The 24,646-nt window shown below is 32.1% G+C and overlaps 1 protein-coding gene across 1 annotated transcript; it reads right to left on the reverse strand.

Moving 5' to 3' along the window:
* Positions 1-2,281: 2,281 nt before the first annotated feature.
* LOC127708432 (MAM and LDL-receptor class A domain-containing protein 1-like) lies at positions 2,282-22,500 on the reverse strand. Its single transcript, XM_052213301.1, has 5 exons — positions 22,158-22,500; positions 20,533-20,673; positions 18,855-19,202; positions 12,092-12,226; positions 2,282-2,349 (listed from the first exon to the last, which is right to left on the reverse strand). Exons 1-5 carry the CDS (start codon positions 22,480-22,482, stop codon positions 2,282-2,284), a joined length of 1,017 nt encoding a protein of 338 aa, XP_052069261.1. The 5' UTR covers positions 22,483-22,500.
* Positions 22,501-24,646: the final 2,146 nt, after the last annotated feature.

Genomic DNA, 24,646 nt, shown 5'->3' on the forward strand with positions numbered 1-24,646 from the left:
AAGATGTTTTTTTTTTCACATGAACAACATCTTTTATTTTCAATCACTTTGAAAACATAAACCCTAAGCAGTACAGGGCAGCTGACAAAGGTGTCCCTGCTTTTGTCACATATGCCATTTACCAGGGACATTATTAATGGGTAAAATAAATACTCCCATTATTTAACATTCTACATAAAAACATGGTTCCATTTCCAATTAATACTCTAAACACCTTGAATCTTGTTATTTCTTAAAGTGCAAATCTGTTCTAGTCTTAGAATTAACAACACAGTATGAATCTTATGTTATTTAATTATCCGGTCGTTAACAATTATTAGATATTGACATCGACACTTTATGTCATATAGATATATACACAACCATAAACTACAAACGGTTAAGGTTGTCTATTCGAAATTAGTGCTTTCTCTTTGATTTAGACTTTGTCTACAATCATGGAAACCGTAATAAAAATTCATAAACATATTCTTGCTTCATGAAAAACCACTTTCGAACTAAAACACCAAAGATGATATCATCAAAATTCTGAATTTCTTATTGACAATACATTTGTTGAGTTTTGTCGATTGATAGTTCAGCAGACAGTCGGTATTCTAATGGGTATGACTGTGCTCAACTAATGGCTGTTTTGTTTTATATTTTTATTTGTACGAATATTGAGCAGAATTCATACATAAACCACTCAAACACAAAAAGAAAAAGAAAAAGCATAAAATTTTTGTAATTTCTCTTACAGATATATTGATGATGTCCTGTCACTCAAAACGTCTCTTTCAAAGATTGCTCACATCTCATTGTTCACAGTGAACTTGAGATTAAATGCACTACCGAAAGTAGGTCTGATTCATATCTTGATCTTTTCCTCGATATTGACACAGATATACGACTTCAAACACGAATCTAGGACAAACGTAATGATTTCAATTTTCAAATTATCATTTTTTTATTTAAAGATAGTAACATACCCTATGTCCCCTCGTCCATATGATAACTTGTAAGAATCTTTGTTTCTGATGGCTTTATTTTCTTCACACGATTCTTTTCAGAAAACTAAAACTTACGAATTTAAGAATCCACGAACATGTAACTTTTGCTCGAAAACTGATACCCAAGAATAAAAGTATTTTTCAAAAACGAAAGTTCTTGAAAATAATCATATGTTGTTCCATAATAATTTGTGGGATATTGCAAAATCAGGTATTCATTTTCACTTACTTGTTTGTCTTAAATTACCGACATCATTCGTCAAATTTTCAATAAAATAACTGCTTTCCAGAATATTGTAGCACACGTGTAATCAGAAGTGATGACACTAATTAACCCCACATCGAATGATCAACAGTTTAACGATCATCAAAGGTGTTAGTTGGGCCATAGACATGTCACTTAAATGCCGGTACCAAGTCAGGAATATGACAGTTGTTTTCCATTCGTTTGATGTGTTTGAGCTTTTGATTTTGTCATTTGATAAAGGACATTCCGTTTTGAATTTTCCTTGAAGCCATCCACGAAAACCACGAAAATTTGTACCCCACAAATAAAAGTATTTTCACAGTACTATCGTATTTTTCAACATATGAGCGAGTGGCACACGCCATTGGTTCTGCTTGTATCATATATAAGAGGCCTTAGGACATTTTTGTATTATTGATCTGCTTATTGAAAAGGATTTAGACAGAAATCCATTTGTTTTTTTGAAAAGCACGTACTTCGTTACTTCCCATTTATATCATTGGGATTAAAATCTCATTTTGGCAAAGAGATAAATCCACCATTTTAAGTTAAAATAGCAATTCTTGTATTTCACTGTGACTTCATTAACGGTTACTTCAAAAGAACAATGCAAATAAAAATGAACAGATAATGTACCGTTATTCACTTTTTTCTTCTTATTCTTCAAACCAATTAATGGAATATAATTGTTAAACCGATTAATGAAACTTGTGACTTTTTGGGAAGTGAAATAAATGAAAGAATAATATGCAGTAACTGATGAAAACTGCACGTGTAGTAAGTTGAAACTGTATGATATCTAAAATTTAATATTCTTATAACAATGTGTTTCGTCATGTAGCTACAATAACTTTACTGCACAATTGGAAGAAAACAGTTATGGTACAATTCGATATCAACTCTATTTAGTCAGAAAAAATACTGGGAGCAAACGCTCATATTATTGTGGTTTGTCAAGACACAAGTCATCTTATTGTTGTTCATGCTATACCTGAAATAATATGAGCATTTTAATGAAAGGAGGATCATTTAAATTCTTCTTGTATTAAGACCTACGTGCTATTGAATCGTCTCTTGAGGTAGTATCTGATGCAACTGTAGTAGTTTCCTCAGCTGAAATTGAATACATGATGAAATTCTCACTAATTGTATAGCTACACTATTACATAGATTGGAATGTTTAAACGAAATTTTCATCATACTTTAAGTTCAAATTGAAATAGGTTCATAATGAAATGTGAAGTCTTACCTAGTTCGGTTTGTTTGTTGTGTGTAAGACAATGCAAACTGCTACAATCTATGAAACAATCTTAATATTGATAATCGTTGCTATTGATGGATACTTATCATATGTAAAATAATTTTCGATTGTCATCATGTTTTACTTTCTTTAGAAGACTGAATATAACAATTTTCGTAGTACATGCAATATAGGTGAAGATGGAAGGAATGAATAACATTTTATATTAAATTTTACTGTTTTTCCAACTTCTGTGTTGACATGAAATATTATTGATATGGTCATAATTATAAATACAAAAATGTGAGTTTTTAAAAAAAAGAATAACAAAAGATTTTCTACCCCAGGAATAGATCACCTCAACTTTGTTTGGAAAAACCTTTCGGAATTTTTGGTCCTCAAGGCTCTTCAACTACGCACTTCATTTGGCCTTTTTCCCTTTTTTGATTTGAACGTCACTGATGAGTCTTTTGTAGACGAAACGTGCGTCTGGCGTACAAAACTTTAATCCTTGTATCAATGATATGTTTATTTATAATAGATGATATATGCTATCATGAGAGTATTTCCTATAAGCAGAAATTTGACAGTGTGAGTTCTTTGGAATTTATATCTCCCTTGGTAAGGGTTCATTTGAAAAAAAAATAATATGAAAATGTTAATTATTTAAAAAAATCATAAGTAAAAAAAATACCAACACTATGAGGAAAACAATGAACAGATCAAAAAGGGAAACTTCAGCTCTATATAAAATATATATAAATAAAAGTGCAAGGGCTGCTGGAATTTTACTATGTAGAGATGGAAAGTTTACAACTGGAAAACTACTGACATCTGTATTGTCGTAAGTTTTCAGCCAACCCTCAATTTTGTTATTTGAGTCAAGATTTGAATTAGACTTAACAACTGTATCTGTAGTGTCCTTCTTTCTATTCGATGGTATAAAAGCGTTCAACATATTCTATGTACTTTGGAAAATTTTCACGAGACAGCATTTATCAAATGTATGTAACAAGTACAGACCATAAAGTTAAAGATAAATACAAGCTTCATTTCAATCTTCTTTTGAAGGTTAAGCTGTAACTGTACTTTTTTTTTAGAAATGGAAAAGATAAGTCAGCATAGAATTTAAGTTTTACTCAATCTTAACAAAATAAAGTGGTCATATTGGAAGTCAAAATCAACTGTTTAGTACATCTCACATAATAAAGTCATTAAATGAAAAGAACACCATTTTTGCTACTTTTGATGCTATGCGTTCAGTCCTACCTTCACTAGAACCTTTATTGGATGTAGCAACTGACGAAACTGTAGAAGGTACCTCAGCTGAAAACAAAAACACTTAAAGTTTATGGTTATTTCAGTAAAAGAGAGGCGAAAGATACCAAAAGAACATTCAAACTCATAAGTCGAAAATAAACCGACAACGCCATGGTTAAAAAAGAAAAAGATCAACAGACAAACAACAATACAGAAAACCAGAGGTTGAGCAACACGAACAGTATAATAAATCTCTACATAACGACCAACAAATATATGAAAACTAGATGCGCTCACGCTCACATGTCTCGCTTTCCTACTGATTAGTATTGAAGTATACGTTTAAAAATCGTTGATTTCAGAGTTTTATTACACATACTACATGAACTTTACATTATCAATAAACTATGGAAATAGGACAACGTAAGACGGTCATGTATACCTTCCAATCATTCCATAACCCAAATGTAGGTTACTTATTATGTGTATCCGAGAAACGGACATAACAAGGAAACAGAAAGTTGATCGTTGATTCATTATAAGAGGTCAAGATGAACACAGTCTGCTGGACGTAATAGTATATGAGAAATATGTCTAATCACGAAACCTTGACGTTAATCAATTAATCATCAAAATGAGGACAAGGTCAGGTAATACTGCGAGACAGCCGTAAACATTTAACAATTTTTCCATTCACTAAAAAATAAGTGACCAATTGATGTCAAATGTATCTTTGGTATCATCCGCCTCTCTTTGATTGATAGTAGACAAGGCAGTGTCACAAAACTCTGACATTGACCAATAATACAGGCAAATGAGGATCAGGTCAGATGAACCCTACACGTACATCTTACAGTCGTTTGATACACCAAATATATAGTCAACCTATTGCTACTAATTTCTGCGAAACGCACAAAATCACGAAAACTTGAAGTTGACCAATGAACGACGAAAAAAGGGTCAATGTCGGATGAACTCTGCAATTTGGAAATATACACTATATCGAATATAATCGACTTTTTTTCGTATGGTTCTAAGAAACGTTTTAACCACGAAATATTAACGTTGACCCAAGTAATATAAAATTGAGATCAAGGCCATATAAATAAAATTGAGAATGGAAATAGGGAATGTGTCAAAAAGACAACAACCCGACCAAAGAGCAGAAAACAACAGAAGGCCACAATGGGTCTTCAACACAGCGAGAATATCCCGCAACCGGAGGCGGGCTTCAGCTGGCCCCTAAACAAAATGTGTACTAGTTCAATGAAAATGGACGTCACACGAAACTCCAAAACATATAAATGAACTAAAATTAAAATACAGACAATGCTAACAAAGGCCAGAGGCTCCTGACTTGGGACAGGCGCAAAAATGCAGCGGGGTTAAACATGTTTTGTGAGATCTCAACCCTCCCTTATACCTTAAGCCAATGTAGAATAAACAAACACACAGCAATACGCATATTAAAACTCAGTTTAAAAGAAGTTCGAGCCCTACCAGAATAACAACTCAACAAATATTGTTTCACACCAAATATAATAATTCTTATAGTATCTGTACCTGGATCTAACCATTAAATGTAACGTTGTTTCCTAATTCTTGAACAAGGAAAGTTCTAATGAATCTTATCTGACGAACACGTATTATTTTATATACCAACTATAGTTGTCCTATAAATTAAAACAACTGAACGAAATCACATGATAAATATAAAGACATTCAATTTTTTAAGCAATCGCTGAACCACTAAAATGGTTAATTGGTTGAATTATTGGAATTTGACCTCACTTTCAATACTTTTGGCCTTTTAGTGGCGGCCAATTTATCTTGTTCGGAGAAGACGGAGTGCCTGGAGAGAACCAGGAAAACTAACAATCCTAGTCAATTGAGATTGGAGTCGAACTTTAGTGCGGGGTTAGAACTCGTAACCTCAGTATTGCATGGTAGTGATTTAGTAGTTGGACTACTTAGACCACTCGGCCTCCGAGGCTTTTACCAGGAACATGATGAAAATGAACACCTGTACAACGGACATGAGCCAAACGACAAAAACAGAACGTAAACATAGAAAGTATCTAGGGTTTTTACCTTCTTAAATTTGTAGCCCATAAAAATTATTTACGTCGTCAACGCTGATACTGCATTAACACCCCTGTGTGTGAATAGATCGGGAAGACCGCTAATACATGTATAAAAATCGAGACTAACTTTTCTTAAAATTGTTTAAAAAATAGTAAAAAGATACCTACTTGATTGAAATATTTATCTTTAATTTTTAAACCTGCACAGATAGACTTTGATAATGTTATATTCACGCAAAAACAATACTTCTAGATTGACTGTTCACGTAGCAAGAGCAGACCGGTTTACTCGAAAACTTAAATGTGAAAAATAAGTATATTTTGGGGAAATATAACATGCTAAGGACTTGTTGGACCACAATGAAAATGTGTGACCCGAAAAATCTTTAGATTTTTTATGTACATGAATTTTTCGATTTTTTTTTCAATATGCAGCAAAGATTAACATTTTTTTCAGATTTCAGTTTCACATGCTTCAAATGCAATTATATCGATTAATACTGATCATAAAACATCGTGTAATTACATGTATATTTCTTATAAAACAGTTTAACAAATAATTTCTTAAAAATGTACAATTGTTGTTTAGAAATATCTTTTGATCAGTATCGTCACCGGCATTGTTTTGTTATTGATTTTTTCGACTTTTTCATAAAAAGAGTGAATTTTCTATTGACTCCGTTCATTAGATATCACACTAGGTAAATCAAGAGAAGCCCTTTGGGTGTATGAAATTTATAAAAAGTTTTCATTTATTGCTATAATATAGTATACAAAAAGATATTCTATACTTCTTCAACTTTGATTTTATTCTCCTCATACATATCAAAACAATTAGAATGTTATTGTCTCTGAAAAATTACCTTCACATATGTACTCGACCGAAAGCCAGTTTGATTGGAAACATCGTTTGTCTTCCTTAATTAATTCCGGAAGATAAAAGGTGCAGATGTCAGAATTCTTCGTATCGTTACATATAGTTGTAATTGATGTTTGGGCATGTTGATATACGGTTGAGCAGTTGTCAAATTCTCGATCAAATACTAAAGATGTGTCATTAAGTTTTAGATAATATTTTGAACATTCATGAAGCGATATAGATTCATCAATGTTGTGACATTTCTGTGAAGTTTTGATCAAACCTACAAATACTAGACCTTACAATTAAACAGTTTAACTTGCATACAATATAACATTACTACAACAACAACTACTACTACTACTACTACTACTTCTACTACTAATAATAATAATGGTAATAATTATAATACAAAACCAATTTGTCATGGAAAAATTGAAGGTCTTTCCACCTCAAATGCACCATCGTTAGCTTCGAATATTAAATTTTCAAAATGTAATTTCGCCGTCAGAATGTAGCTTATTGTTCATTGATTCCTATGATATATTGTTTATTGTATCTTTTCGATGAAATTAAAATTTCATCAGCTACTAAAAGAATACTCTGAGTCACTTATGGTGTAAAATATTGCGTACTTTATACTGATTCCAAATATATATGGTTTCTATATATTTCTGCTTGAAATAATGCATAGCAGTTGCCTCTTCCGATTTACAAAATTTCACTTCCGGTTTCAAACATAACGTAACTTTACTCTTATTCCTTATAAGAATAATTCAGTCGTTATATCTAGCTGCTCTTCCATTACAAGATTGTTAGATTAACGCCTGAATGCATTGACAATGAAAAATCGTGAATCAATTATTCGGAGTAAGCAAGGAGTTAACCTATCTTGATAAAATATATCTGATTGCTGATTGGTTACCTCCCCAAAGGGCAGCAATTTAAATCAAGGACTCGTAAGGACTGTTTAGTGTGTTACGACTCCAGGTCCTCACGTAGTAGAGATCATTACGGGAAGGGACTGAATTATTAGGGTTATCGACTTAAAATAGTATTTCATTCCAGGAACTTTTACATAAAATTCGTGCTTAACATAAGACTTCCGGTTCACAAAAGTCACTTGACTTCATACAGGTCTAATTTTGGCAACCAAATGTAAAAAAAACCCTATGATTTTATGATGTGCAAAGAAGAAGATAGAGCCATGATGAAATCTTATCTCAAATTATACTTTGAACTTGACCTTAATTTCAAGTTCATAAATTAGGGAACTAAAATAAAAAAATCCCTAGATCCTTTCTGTATATGAATAATAAATTATATCAACCTTCAGTTAATTTTTAACATTTTTTAACATTAAAGGGGAGAAATCTCCTTACAATGTCATCGTACCCTTTTAACCCAATTTATATGTTACAACAGCTAACAATTTTGTACAAATATTTTGTCGATGTTCTATATGGTTTTTAAGGAGTAGCGATAGTAAGCAAAGGTCAAAATTTAGAACATGACCTTGATCTCTTTTCTTTTTTTGTGGTCCAAGGACATTGTTAAATTTGCGATAAACTATCATGCCTTGTCCAAAGAGGTAAAATGGTGTTATAACTGCATGTAAAATGTCATTTAAATTTTGTTTATAACACTTTAAAATATTCTCTCGACTACTCAATTAAAAATTTTACCAGATTTTATTAAATTTTTTATTCCAATCCTACGAACGAACCAATCTATTGAAGCCGAAAGTTTTAATGGCTCTATGTATAATATATGAAAACAGCGCAATTCAGGCCTACATATCTTTATGCAATTCGTGAAATTCAGGCGTCTATGTTACAAAATGTTTATAGCACGGACAGACACACGAACGGAGGAGAAGATCACAATAACCCCCTCATAAGGAGTAGACGTATACTCAACACTATATGAGCATATACAATGATATTTCTTTCTTCTAAAAACTATGTTTTTTAAAAAAAATTTAAGTATTTGGATAGTAAATTACACAACATGCCGAACTAAAATATTTTCGGCATTCCCCCTTTCTTACCTGAACACGAGCTCTCAAGTAGTGAAATATCATCTATTGCTATATTACTCCAATAACCTTCGCCTCGAACCCCTTCAAATATAATACTGTACGGTTCTGATTTAGAAATGGTAAAATTAACGAATTTCCACTGGTTTGTGTTATTTCCGTTCTGTGACCAACGCATCTGAATGGTGTTTCCTGATTCTGTGTAAACACTTAATGTATCTGTGTGTTGTCTATACATATGATATCAGAAAGTCAAACAAATATCACCATCAGGGTTGATAATGGTACTGGTCAATTTAGACTTCATACCAGACATTTTTGAACCTTCAGCTTGAAGGTAGATGTAATGTCCATCAACTTTTGGAACGAAAAAGAAAAATATAAGAAATAAATGGAATGAAAATTAGAGATTAAAATCAAAATTCATTGACAACAGCATCTGACTATGTATACTCACTGCCTGCCTATGTAATGAAAAACAAAGAGACATTTATTAGGGAAGATTTTTAACAAGATGCATAAGTACAGGGATATATGGAACATATTTCCATGACATATCAACCATACGACAGGAAACATTAGCAGACATTGAATAGGCAATATGCTGTCTTCGACACTCGACAAAAGTACGTATATTATATTGATTTATTGATTGCTGTTTAAAGCCACTATCAACACTGTTGTGCTATTTATTGGTGGTCATTTTGTATTGGTGGAGGAAGCCGGAGTGCACAAGGGAGAACCACCGACCTTCGGTAGGTAAAATGACAATCCTAGTAAACTAAGATTGGAATCGAACGCACCTGCAACTTTATAAGCTTGATGTATCATTTTATATTGATAGTCTATGTGAACATGATTTATTCATTAGTTCTTATAGTCTACTAGCTTTCAGTAACTTTGAGTTCTCTTACAGGGATTTTGGTTGTTTGTAAGTTTTTTTTCCTGCGTCGTGTTAATCTGATGAGTCGAGCAATTTCAAAGTGATGTGTTCTAAAGTAGTGCTTTGTACCAGTGTCCCTAGGTAAGGGGCGGATACAACTATTACTACTATGTGTAAAACCACTTCATTTTTAATGTACACGTTCGTAGTCAATGGTTTTTTTTATTCATGAATTAAGCTGTTGTTTTTCCCGTTTGAAACATGTTTCATATTTTGTAATTTTGGGTCCTTTTATACCCGACTATACGGTATTGATTTTGCCCTCTGTAAGGGGATCTATATTTCGATGTCGTTTGGAATCTGCAAGATGCATGTCCAATTGGCAAGCAGACTTCGTATCATTTTTTAAAACCGGTATCTTCGAGAGTTTTATCACTTTAAAATCAGAGGCTATACTTGTTGGAAGATGTGCACCAACTATAGACAAAGTGCAGGAAAAAACTCTAAAAAATAGACACATTAGGGTAAACAAAAACTACAATTTAAACCTTAATCAAAGTTAATTAAACCCTAATACATACTTAAAGGACTATTTTTCAACTGATTGCATTGCTTTATAAATACCACAAACATCGTTATGGGTTTTTTATATACCCTCGTTATTCAAGTCTTGTAGAGAAATCCTGTCTCTACAGTTAGTTTTGCTAGATAATCAAAAAGATTTGATTCATTTTATACTGCAAAGTTACTAAAAACATGCGATTGTCGAACAAATTGGAAATAATAAGTAGAAAAAAGTCTTGCCGTGAATCATATAAAGGTAAGACGAACTTCCTAAAAATCAACCTGAATTCAGTTCACATAAGAGACATTTCCAAACCCTAACAATCCTTACGTAGATGTACAAAGCTCCGTGTGTGCAATTTGAGGTTGTAAATATAGTATGGCTTTTTTTTAACAGATGAACAATTCAAAAATGCTTTAATATAGTTAAAAACTGAAAATTAAGAAAATACTCAGTATATTTAACAGATCACGAAAAATGACACTCTTAATCAGAGTAAAATTCCTGTTGAGGTAAAGGTTTAAATTTACATTAACATGTACATTGTCTTAAGGATACTAATGATCAAAATGTATTAATATACCCTTAACACCACGATGAGCACTGAATGGCATAATGAAAATATGTTAAAGTGTGTTTTTTTTATTACATATTCAATAAGAAATACAGGTAAATTGTTCGTGTAATACGACCAATCGTGCTGTATCAGCAAGACGGGATATTATTGATATGATTCACAATTACAGAAGCTTTATCACAGTCCTAAACTGTATGACGTCGCGTCATCGATATCACTCACGGTTGCAAAGGCTTTATCACTGGTTAGTCTTGTGTGGAAGAACGCGCGTCTTGCGTATTAAATTTTAAACCTGGTACCTTTTGTTAGCTATTATTCGTATGTTTCTCTGTCCTATATGTTCTCCCATTTATTTGTATTGTAGTCCTGTCATGTAATGTTGTAATTTTAATGTTATATTTAACATTGCCATAAAAGCGGAGGTTTGGCTAGCCACAAAACCAGGTTCAACCCACCATTTTTTTCTTAAAATGTCCTGTACCAAGTCAGGAAAATGACCATTGTTATATTATAGTTCGTTTCTGTGTGTGTTACATTTTAATGTTGTGTTTCTGTTGTGTCGTAGTTCTCCTCTTATATTTGATGTGTTTCCCTCAGTTTTAGTTTGTAACCCGGATTTGTTTATTTCTCAATCGATTTATGAATTTCGAACAGCGGTATACTACTGTTGCCTTTATTTATCAAATCCCTAAAAATCTGCACTACATCATATAATGTGAGAACATCTACTTGACGTATATGAGAAAGTGAATATGATATGGGTTTTTCAATGTTACACACCGTATCCACCCTCAACAATTATAATCCCTCAAGAAGATGACTCGAATTGATAATGAAAAAGCCATATGATATTCTCTTTTTATTGATAGCACTCCTGTCGAATTTCTCAACTTTTAGATTTTGACTCTGTTGAATAATAAATATAAGGGGAATATATCCCATTCCTTTTGGTATGAAGAGTAATTTGAGAATTTATAATATCATCAACTATACAGTAAACGATCATCATCATTGACGTTGACGTTAGAGAGAATTAATTGATGTGAATACATATCATTTATAAATTGAAAATTTTCTCAAAATCAGGCTTTTTAAGGGTTGTTAAAATATTCATAGGTAATATTTAAAATACCAACCAGGACGTGTTTCGTTGAATCCATATCAATTTACGTCATAACTATTATTCAAATACAGTTGATTAAAGTCAACAATAAAGTTTGTTGTAGTCTTCAGTAAGATAACAGTCGCTTGACTTAAAATTTACCAGAATTGAATTATCAAACTACAAAAACATGAAAAATTGTGATATGTAGTTAATTATTAGTTAATAATATAATGTAAACCCATACCAGTTCCAATGGTGTGATCATTATTCGGTCTCTTCGTACTGTCCCCTGTTTTATTTGTTGTCCAAATGTATGTCGTGTTAAAACTTGCCAACCAATTACATTTTTCTGATTCAAAGTTACAGTCTAAGAAGAAAGCTAAAATATAATTGTTGAATTTGCTCGATAGTTTAATACAGCATTCATGATAAAGGGAAGAATTGGACCCTGAAAAACCTTCAACATCATGACAGCATCAAATCTAGATATTCAGTTACTATTTTAAGGGATATATCGTAAAACGTAATAAAAGAGCATACGCTTTCCTTCAACTTTTATTTCATTATACAATAAAAAAAGCAATTGATTTCCCTAAAATATGTATATCTGATTGCCAAAATAGATTGATAATAACAATCCAGCTTTTTATCTGAATTGACAATTTTATACACATCTCCTGGCCAACTTGATATGAAACAAAACTTTACCCAATAAAGATAATATATAAACATCATTGTTATGCAAATATGGTAGCACAATTTCTGTCTTGGTAAATATATAGTAGACTCCACCATCCCTTTTTAGTCCTCCGGAATTTATATCTTAACACATTTCTCCATCTCCCCCGAATCTACAATATCTCAAAATTCATAACTTTATGATGAACTACAGACAAAAGGTAAGTATGTCCTTAGGTTGTGAAAAGTTTCGACAAACGGTTTCTCAGAACTGCCGTAGACATTTCAGTTGCAAGAAACCTGGAAGAATGATCTTTGATTGCTATGTTGCAATTCTAAAATTGAAAAAATGAATTTGACGTAAGAACACACTTTCAAAAGCCTGCTTGTGATTTTCAAAGTAACAGTTTTATGATAGATTATTTATATTGAAAGATATCTGTAAAATGTTATTCAGCGAGAAATATAATGATTTAAAAACGCGACAGGATAGAAGAGTCCTTTAGGATGATAATACATGTTGTATAGCATATAGATTGTTTAGACAAGAACAATGAAAAATTCTATAGGTTGCAATTATGTAAATATAGACAATGCAATTTCCCATAGGAACTCCTTTTACTGCTAAAACTGTACCACTTTTATGAAGTTTCGTAAAAAATTATATCCTAGAATGGAAAGCTCATATACACTATTATTTTTTTCAAAGGTCAAAATATAGGGCTGTGCGGCATATTTTCAACATTTATATGCCCCGAACTTTGAAAAGTTTAAACTTATACTAAAATTCTGTACTACCCCTCCCTTCACTTTGGGTCTTCCACAGATTTCAATTTGACTGCTATGCATGTGTATATTTACTGGTAACATTCCCAAGTTATGGTTCTACGAGATGAAATAATGAGATCATATCTGGGAACCAGTAGGCAAACAAAACAAAATATCTATGAAAAAGAGGCGTGGGTTTTGAAACAGCTGTATTTACAAAGTGCAACCTACATAATATACAAAATATATGTCAAACCAAGAGAACTTTATTTTCCCTCCATCTTGAAATCTTGAAATTGAAATCTTTTAACTGAATAAAATGTATAATAACAAAACTGAATAAAATGTATAATAACAAGAACACTTACTTTTCTAATGCATTTTGAAGTCATTGTATATTTAGATTTTTCGATTTTGGAAATGCAGTTATTTAATAACTAGTAAACTTAGTAAGTAAGCGGTAACGAGTAATGACAAGAGGTAAAAAACGTTTAAATGTCAACATAAAGACATCAAGAAAATTTCTGTTTTTAAATAATTTTTTTTTCTTGAGATTTGTTTGAAAACTAGATTGCCGACATTATGTGAAAAAGTCGAAATTAACAATTATAATCTAAACTAATAAGGTACATATAGTCACCACTGTTTTCCGAGTGACGATAAATTGCAAGGCAGTGAAATGTTTTTGTTTATTACTGCATGTGAAATTGTGAAAATTAAACTTATTGCAAAGGCAATAAAACCTTTCACCAGAATCAGTACCTCTTTACTTGGTCATTTAAATTCTATCAACATGAACTGTATCATCGATAAAATACAATATCTATTTTTCTCTGTTGAGTTCTTTAAATGGAAATTTTTAATTTCTCCTCGAAAAACCAACCTTTTCCTTGATTATTTGAATGTAAAAAAACAAGCTCCTAGTGATGAACATGCATGTTCCCATACTGAATTATGAAACACAAAACTGCATGTGATGTTGTGATTATTCAATCAACAAATTATTTCCGCTTTAGTTTTACATATAGTCTGTTTTTATTGGATTACTAGATTGTACGAGGGTAGTGTTGTTGGCATTACTATGTCAGCTTTAAGTTTTATCACTGTAACACCAAAGTTTATAATATAATTTATTTGCAATATTATCTATTTAGACCAAAATCATCTACAATCTTATAATATAATACTTTGACAAAATAACTATTCTTCTGTACTGACTAAATACATTTAAAATTAGTTTCTTTTTATGGAATTGGAGTTGTATTTATCATCTCTTGTTCAGACAATGTCATTTTAATTTTTATCATTGGTTAAGCAGTTTCATCAGAAGTTTATTTTTTTTGGTATAAATGGCTTTTCAAGAAGAATTTTAATTTTCCTATTAAGTGAACTCCACAGAGAACACTAGCTATTGTATTTATTTAAAGGTACAGGTTGCAAACATTTAAATCCCCAAAATGAACAGACACTGATTCTAATTCGACTTCATATAAAAATGGGAGAGACTTCTTTGATAACAAGGATTGTGGCTCATTTGACAAGGTGAAAAAATGTATTTCATAGACAACGAAATTCAATTGTATGTACAGATATTTTTTCATCATTTTTTTTTAATTCAATCTTAAATCTAACATTAACAGCAGTAGTTGTCATTTTCTGATTTGGACATTTCATTCTAAAAAAAAAACTCCATACTAAAATTTACGACAAGAGAGACGACTTTTCATTCCCTAATGTTAATTTTCCTTTTTTAGACGGCGATGTTTCTTTGGCTCCTTCATACGGTGTTTGTATATCCCAACTCGTTCGTTATGCCCGTGTGTGTAGTGATGTCATAGATTTTAACGAACGTAATCAATGCATCACTGGTAAATTATTAAGTCAGGGATTTCGTTACCATAAATTACGTAAAACTTTTACTAAATTCTTTCATAGATACAAAGATTTGATTAGCAAATTGGGCTGTACCTGTAGAAAACTTATTTTAAAAACGGTATTTCACATCCTAAATTTTATGATAACATTGTACTGAAAGCGCGGTAATCACTATGTGATCCGTGTAAACTCATCGAACCTTTTAACAAACTTATTAGTAAAGGTTATCTTACCAATGTTGTAAATAGATCTTTGAATATAGTTTGCATTGGCACTAATCGATTTTGTCATCAGCAAATTAAAACATAACTAAATTTTTATTCTTTTGAAACGGGATGTATAAAGACACACCCACGTACAATTTGATCTATAAAGAGGTTAACTCCAAACTATCCTACTGCCTGTCGATACATTTATTTTTGGCATTGCACAAGTCATGTCTTCTTTGACTGTCCATGACGTTAAAATACTAAATCCCTGGGATGTGTTTTAGTTGATTTTAGTCTCTGATGCATGATTTTTTATTATTAATTGTTTTTTGACTTTTAACTAGCTGTCAGTAACTGCGAGTACTCTCAAATCGTACTTTCTAGTTTATTTGACCTATTGATACTAATTGTAATGCTTTTTTTATTCAATGTTTACTTATTCAGGGTTATATCTGGTCTATATACCAGCTTTGATAAGTGTTTGGTATAACTATAAATTTTCACTTCTTCGTACTATGAACATCAAATTTTTTTATTTTGTAAAAATATTTCCTTTCTCCATTTGAACTGTACACGTATACCTAACAACAAAATTATTTTCATTTACCTGTGTTTAAAGTAATTGCAAATGGCTGATATGTTTGTTCAAGCATATTGTTATTCTTAAATTGTTTAACATTTCACAGCGGTATAACATGTTACTTTAATTATTCTTCCCTTAGTTTATTTATTTTGTATTTACATTGTATCATAGATCAAATTTATTTGTTCAGTGTATGGTCACTGGTGTTAATATGTCTTTTGATTGAGTTAAGCCATTTCAATTGATATTTTATAATGTGTCTTTCTATGTTGTGATGTTACACTATTGTTTCAGATAAGGGTGAAGGTTTGGTACCATTAAAACGTTTAAAGCCGCTGCAATTGTTTGCACCTGTCCTAAGTCAGGAATCTGATGTTCTGTAGTTGTCGTTTGTTGATGTGGTTCATAAATGTTTCTCGTTTCTCGTTTTTTATATAGATTAGACCGTTGGCTTTCCCGTTTGAATGGTTTTACACTAGTAATTTTTGGGGCCCTTTATAGCTTGCTGTTCGGTGTGAGCCAAGGCTCCGTGTTGAAGACCGTACTTTGACCTATAATGGTTTACTTTTATAGATTTTGACTTGGGTGGAGAGTTGTCTCATTGGCACTCATACCACATCTTCTTATATCTATTGATGTATATTTTCTACTTTTTTGCGGCCACATTAACAACCTCTTTTGATTGCAAGATTTTTGAGATACAACAGTAGCGGACAATAAAACGAAAACATTAATTTGTTATTCAAATCAAAACTGACATTGCCATTATACATGGCCAAAAATGAAAGACGACAAAAAGAAAAATGTGTACAATATAATACATAGAAAACCAAAAGTTGACCAACACGTACATCGCCATTATCAAAAGTTGTGTTATTAGTAATAAAAACGTACATGTATAAAATATGGTGAGAACGAATTAATATACCTTAAAAAATTACAAAATGTCTAGATATCTATCAAATGTTAATTAAGTATCGGTGTTAATAATTTTTAAATTGTAGAAAACGTGCATGTTATAATTGATAACTTCATCGTTGTTCGAAGCTAGGGTTAGGTTGTTGTTGATATAGCGATAAAGGGAGAAACACTCTACATTTCATATGCAATTAAAACATGTCCTTTTCCCTATCGGTACTGGTATTATCCCAAGACTTACACATTAGTCCAAAGCGCAAGTCGAGGGCTCATATGGATCAACGGATGATACCAGTACCCATATCGAAAAGGTCATGTTAAAATCTATTTTTCACATATTCATGATATTATACAAATGCATTTTATTATTCTGTCCGGCAAGATGATACATTTGTGTCCTTAACGGAAATAACTTCATTACTTCGAAGCTCCCTAACAGTTCAAAGTTAAAGTCTTTGCATATTATAAAGTCAATGTCAGATTTCCTTTTAATATAATTATTCTTTACTTTTTTAACAAATTACGCCGTCATTTTAATTGACGTTCCTTGTCCGTCATTGTTGTTATGAACGCTTATGGCGTCATTACAGGACACACTAACCATATTTATATATTATACAATCAGGAATAGGTATTTCGACATAAGATATAAAACAATCAGTTATCAGTAAATTAAAAGCAAACTAAATATTATTGTTATATACATATGCACATTCATGGCTCTAGAATCTGTCGATACCTGTATCTTGGCATTGCACAAGGTGATGTTTTTCTCTGACTGTTTATGACGTCTTTATACTAAATCCATTGGATGTTGGATGTGTACTGATTGATAATTTAGTCTTAGATGCATGATTTTTTTATTAGTTGTTATTGGCTTTGCTAGCTGTCAGTAACTGCGAGTACTCTCAGATCTGTACTTAGTGTCTTTTTGTTGTTGGGATGTACAAGTACCCAGCCACGTGCACTCTGTGTTTTTGTTAGACATATTTCTATTTGTATCCATCGGATGAGTTAAGCTTTTTACAACTGATTTTTATAGTTTGTTCTTATGTTGTACTGTTACACCACTGTCCCAGGTTAAGGGGAGGGTTGGGCGCCCGCTAACATGTTTAACCCCGCGTCATTCTATATGTGCCTGTCCCAAGTCAACAGCCTGTAATTGAGTGTTGGGTGTTTGTTGCTGTTGATCTAATGTGTTTATTGTTTTGTACAGTTCTTGTATTGTTTTATTGCACCACTGTCCCAGGATTATGGTAAGGGTTGGGCGCCCACTAACATGTTTAACCCCGCCACATTATGTATGTCTGTCTCAAGCCAGGAGCCTGTAATTCAGTGGTTGTCGTTTTTTGCTATGTTACATATTTGTTTTCGTTCATTATTTTGTACATAAAAAAGTAGGCCGTTAGTTTTCTCGTTTGAATTGTTTTATATTTGTCATTTCGGAGCCTTTTATAGCTGACTATGAGGTATGGGCTTTGCTCATTGTTGAAGACCGTATGGTGAGCTATAGTTGTAAATTTCTGTGTCATTTGATCTCTTGTGAAGAGTTGTCTCATTGGCAATCATACCACATCTTCTTTATTATAGGAACTGTCTGTTGGATAATAAGCAAATATAAAGGTATACTTGTATTAACAATTGATTCATTATTGTCTTTTCAAAGGAAACCGGTATATTTCTATGCCTTAAGCTTAAGATGGAAGGAACACTTCAGGCACAATCAATATTCGTACCGCAACTATATTACAACAACATAAATGTTTGGGAACTGTCTCATTAACATATACATACCATCTCGTCTATCATATACGAGATGAGAATCTTAGCTACAATATAATCAACAATTTACACATTTCTAATCTTAAATACATGAACATTTTGTATTTGAAATAAAAAAAAAAAAAAAAAAAAAAGTGGACACAGCTTCGACGCTGATTTATCAAGCTAAGTAAAAAATATATAAATCAAAATACCTCTTTTATAACACGACCCGGGCAACAATGAAATGTCATCTACTGCTATATCACCTTTTTTCGATGAACCTCGAACCCCTTCTAACTTCATTTGGTATGTACCTAACATTGAAATATCAATGAATGCTAATTGCCATAAATCTGGTTTATTTCCTGACCTGGACCACAGTTTTTGTGTCATTGTCTCCGATACAAGGTAAACATTTAACGTTTCCAATCCGTCTCCATACATATGGAACCAGAAAGTAAAACAGGCATCACCTTCCGAAGACACAGTCACACTTGTAAAATTTGATTTCTGTCCTGGCTCTATGTTTGATGCGTTGAGGTATATGTAATTTCCATCATCTGTTGGATATAACAACTTGATTTAGTAATGTAAGCAAAATAAAGAATTAAAAAGCTGATATTCATATAAAAAAGGAGATGTGGTATGATTGTCAATGAGACAACTATCCACCAAAGCAGTTATAGGCAACCGTAGGTCTCGACCAGTGAGAAAACACATACCGCATAGACAACTACCTTGTTCATTAACAGCAATGGCGTTGATGTTAGGAGGCATAACCTTAATTTCTTTACTGAGCAGTTTTAATTTATGGGTGTCCGCAACACCACACCTGATCCCAAAACTGTACAGCTACAATGCAATGTTTCTTTACTGACTACAATGGTTATATATAAATTGTACATGTGGTATTTATAATCAGTTGAACAATCATATCTTATCCTTTGAGGTATCTGCACAGAGGATTATTCCTTATTGATAAGGCATCACGATAGTCTTATAAGTGTTTGGTCGCGGGCATGGTTATTAGATCAAACATACCGATGTTCAGCACTAGATAAAGATGAGGATTGATCTCACTGCAAAAGGGTAAGAACTAAAACTTTTTTTTACACCATCATAAAAAATATTTAGAGGTTTTTTTCTACATATACTTTACTGCGGTCAAGCTACCCGTATTACGCATTAAAAAGTAGTAAATATACAATATTTCGCTATTTGGAACACTAAATATTGGAAACAAACTTAATGAAAGACACAGTTTTACAAGCAAATTTAATCGTGAAGACTTTTTGTAAGACATTTAACAATACATTCGATTGATTACAAATGAGTGTTATACGAAAATGTTTTAAGATTTTATTATATAAACTTTTTTTAGTTTAAACATTGAAAGAACTTGAAAGTCATATGAATCAAGTTTCTATTGATTATAATGTTGAAAATAATTGAACCTATGCATGCATATACATATACTAAACTAAGTCCATTGTGCATGTATTTTACATGTATAACAAAACCATTACGTATTATCGACAAACAATATTTCTTTCTTTGGTTGTGGATCAATCAGTGTTTTACTATTTAACTCTCGGGTTTTAGTACAGACGTTTACCAATCCTGACCTCAATTAACAACCAACACATCATCACGAAGCAAGTGTATTAAAGGTGAATTTATAGAGCGATGTTTACGTGTTTTTGTTTATTTGCCATGCGATCCCGTATGTTAATAAAACTTTTGCATACCAGTTGTTAAATTATATGGTGTATTATTTTATTTCAGAATCAGTTAGTGCTATTTTCCTTCAACATGTTCAATGTTTATTTTTTAATTTTTTTTCCATCACTGTTTTTTTTTCTTGCAAAGAGGATGTCATAAACAACTTACACAATCCGTATGTATGATCAACCACCGGTCCGGTATCATTAGGATGAATTCCGCCAGAAATAACAGTCCACATATATTCAGATTCCTGCTCTACATTCCAATTGCAAGTTTCTTTTTCAAAGTTACAATCAATGCTATAAACTTTAACGAATATGATCATAGGATAGTTACAAAATTAACGGTACCAATTTTACTGCCCTAGATGCAGATAAATGTTTCTTCAGTGAAGCTAGAGGTAAAAAGATATATAAAAAAAACCAATACAAACGTTTCAGAGCTGGTATTTAGAAAAGAACAAAATGTAAGGCCATTCCCAGAAAAGGAATCAGAGCTATGCATGAGAGAGGTACATTTCTCAATCTAAAATGATTTCGAAAATATATTACAACAAATCAAATGTCTCTTCAGTGATGCTAGAGATCAACTTAACTTCACAAATCTCCGTACAAACAACGGTACATTGCCGGGTCATCTGCATGTTCTACCAAGGAATTGCGCGTTAGATTAGCCAACATTTTGTCCGCAGAGAAAGAGGTATTACAGAAATACTGTGACACCGTTTGCTCGCGTACTGACATTAACCATATGCGGATTCCTAACAAACCAAAAGAACTATGGAAAATTTATAATCTCGTTCATTATCTGAAATGAATTTTAATAACACCTTCGAATATTTTCACCCTTTATCCCACTCTACCATATGAAACATTAAAAACCCGACTTTCAGAAATAATCCACTATACTTTCTTCATAAAAATGGTACCATACGCTACAAATTTATTGTTTTGGGATACTATTTTGCATATTTTGTTAAAAAGGAGCTCGACAATAAAACATGCTACACCGAAGAACAAGTGATCAGTATGCTGGAGTTTCTTATTGACATCATATTTGATGAATTTGCAGGTAGAATTGTTTTTGTTCCTAAAAACTTGCCCTCGTTTTCCAGTTTTAGTAAAACATTTTGCTTAAATATCGGTGGATTCACTGTGTCGAACTTAAATATTGCATTGATTGGTAATTTATTGTCGTACTGGAAATATATGAAACGTTTTCCACTAGGCGTTTATGAAACAACAATAAATCAATCAGTTATGTGGGATAGATCTACAAAGTAAGGATATCGACACGAAGGACTGAAAGTTGAAAATTGACATTCCTGTATAATCAAACGATCCGCTAGAAAAAGGCATATGTTTAACTGCCGGCAAGCAAATGTTAAGGTTGACCATATTGTTATACCACATTCAAGCATTTTGAGAGACTTTTCTTACAAGCGAGTGACCAACACTGTAACATAGTTGAAAATATCTGAAACAGTTGTATTTCTTAATTTTCTACCATAGACTATGTTCCTTGTCATTTCAAACATTATGGAAGAATTAAGTTTACGTGTGGATGTTACCAATTTTCATATGCATGATATGGTTAGCATCTTTTTCACAACTACTTTTTACTATGAATATGTAATGCATTTCGGAATTAAATTGTTGTGAGATCCAACACAATATACCATGCTCTTTCCACTCGTTTGGCAAAGCATGTCCCTTTGCATAACAGTTAAATTATGAACCAAGATTATTAGAATATGTACGTTAGTATTTAATGAAAAGTACGTGTCATACCTTTCTTGCATTCGGTGTTGGTAATGGAGATATCGTCAATAGCGATTTCACTTTTACTTCCGTTACCACGTTTGGCTTTATACTTGATTCGATATGGCCTTGTATCATTCAATGACAGCGACTGAAAATACCATTTGTTTCCTTGATTTGCTGATTCATTCCAAAGTTCAATAGTACGTTCACCATTCAGTTGAAATACTTTCAATGTGTTGATTTGTTCCCCATACATGTGATACCAAAATGTCAAACACTGCTTTGGATTCGGACCTATCAAACCAGAAAACAAATCACTTTCCTCATTTGTCTGCGACCCCGTTTCGGACATCGTTTAGGCATAGTATCCATCACCTAAAAATATTAGTTACCATACAAGGATTGGAATGTTACCATCACTGCAAAATTAAATATTATATAAGAAAGTTAAAAATTGCGATCACGATATAATCTTTACAAGTTTCTCCCGTATCGTTTGAATATTTCAGATTGCACTGTGTTATTGTAAACGTCCAAATTCGTGTATGATCTTTTTCATTATACTTTCCTGAAAGTGGAAGGATTTGTTTTACGGACGTTTTTACGAGTTATGAAATATCACTGCTAGAGATGACGCGGAGAAGTTCCTGACGGAACTACAATATCGTCATTTCTTTCTTAGATTGTGACTAGATCAGACTTATCAGTGAATTGATCCTACCGTTAGTAACACGACGGGTACAACTAGTGGGGCAGGATCTACTCATCCTTCCACCTGAGACCACTCCTAGTTTTTGGTTAGTTAATGTTACCCAGTCTGAAAAGCTGACTTCATACAGGAGCTTTTAGGAAGAACGAAAAGAAGGTAGCATTATCCTTCACGTTCCGCTTTATAGTTGATATCTTCACACTACATTATTCAAAGTTGGTGACTATGTTGAAAGCATTTATCGCATTGCAATACAAGATACAACAGTTAATTAAATATAAGTCTGCATCATATCTTTACTTATATCTAGAAATTGATATTGAAGGTCAGCTGAGAATAAAACACTACGACAAAAGAGCTGATTTAAACTTCCCAATTGGTAACTTTTCATTTCTATGTAGTAATATTCTTGCAGGGCCTCTCATTAGTCTCCTATATAGGTGTTTTGTGAACTTGTGTTTTTTTTTTTTTTATATTCTTAAGTTTTTTACCATGATGGCGTTGTCAATTTATATCGACTTATGAGTTTTGAATTCTTGTGCCTCTTTATCGACGGTGGTGCAATTGTGTTTGTTTCTTCATGAGCATTCTTAATCACGATGAATAGTCGTTATGAATTAGGTTAAATGAAACGAATCCTATTGTAAACAAATAAAAGTCGTAAATAAATTGTAATTATATCAATGCACGAATGAACCCTTTATATATTTCTTTTTTTATATTGATAGCTTCCGGGTTTTCGAGTTAACATGTACAAACTAAGACAACAGTAGCTCATCGAATGTTTTTCTTTTCTTTTTCTTTTAAAATTTCGTAAAACGATTTGGAAAAGGAAATCAAGATTAAAAACAAAAAAACTGGGGGAAAAAGCAGGAAATAAAAACACTTGTTCAAATTATGTTTAGCGTTTCTTTTATGGAAAATGCATCTACCGGACCTTACTTGAATAAATACGTGTAAAACATAATTATTTTTTCTAGAAATATAAATCTTTTATTATCTAATATTCGATTTTAAATTAATTCTAAAAAATTGTCTACGAATATTCATATAAACAAACGAACTTTGATAAGCTGAGAACGAAAAAAAAGGTATGAGAAAGTTTCCACGTTCGCATCTTTCTGATAATTTCTTGAAAAAAGAACAAACATGGACAGAAAAAAAAATATAATGCTATCAAATAACAAATGCTGTCTTTTCATATCAGTTAAATCATGTTTTATCAACTCTTAAAGATATTTTGATTTAGGTTTGAGTCTACAGTTAATATAAACCTCTTCGTCGAATTCTTGATAGCGTGCTCGTCTAAAAGAGAGTTCAATTATATTTATTTCTATTTTTGATGTTTTTTTTGGGGGGGGAGTGGGATCTTTTAAAATCAATGTCTGCATTGTTACTTTAGCAGTTGCAGTTGTGAGATCCCTGTCTGGTCCTGTAGAAGATTCAGGAGATTTTCCGCGTCCATGTTTCCACTGGTAAGTTCCACTACTACTGACGGACCAACCACACAGATCATTTTCGAAAGTACAACTACCGTTAACAATTCCTGTAATAGATTTTGTTTTTTTTAAATATAATTCAATTAAATGTAGTTAAACAATGAATATATATATATATACATGTATATAACTTTCATTTTTTCCATTTCTTGTTTCTTGAATTTGCAAATTATGATCTATTTAATGCACCTTTGCATTTAACATGCATTTGAAATAACAGTAAAAAGGCAGTTATGTAAATATACCGAAAACCAATCATACAATTGAAGCCTACGAAAACCTTGTTTGAAGTTAATCTGGCACAGGTC

Source organism: Mytilus californianus, unplaced genomic scaffold, assembly GCF_021869535.1.
Source record: "Mytilus californianus isolate M0D057914Y unplaced genomic scaffold, xbMytCali1.0.p SCAF_7, whole genome shotgun sequence".
NCBI classification, from domain to species: Eukaryota; Metazoa; Mollusca; class Bivalvia; order Mytilida; family Mytilidae; genus Mytilus; species Mytilus californianus.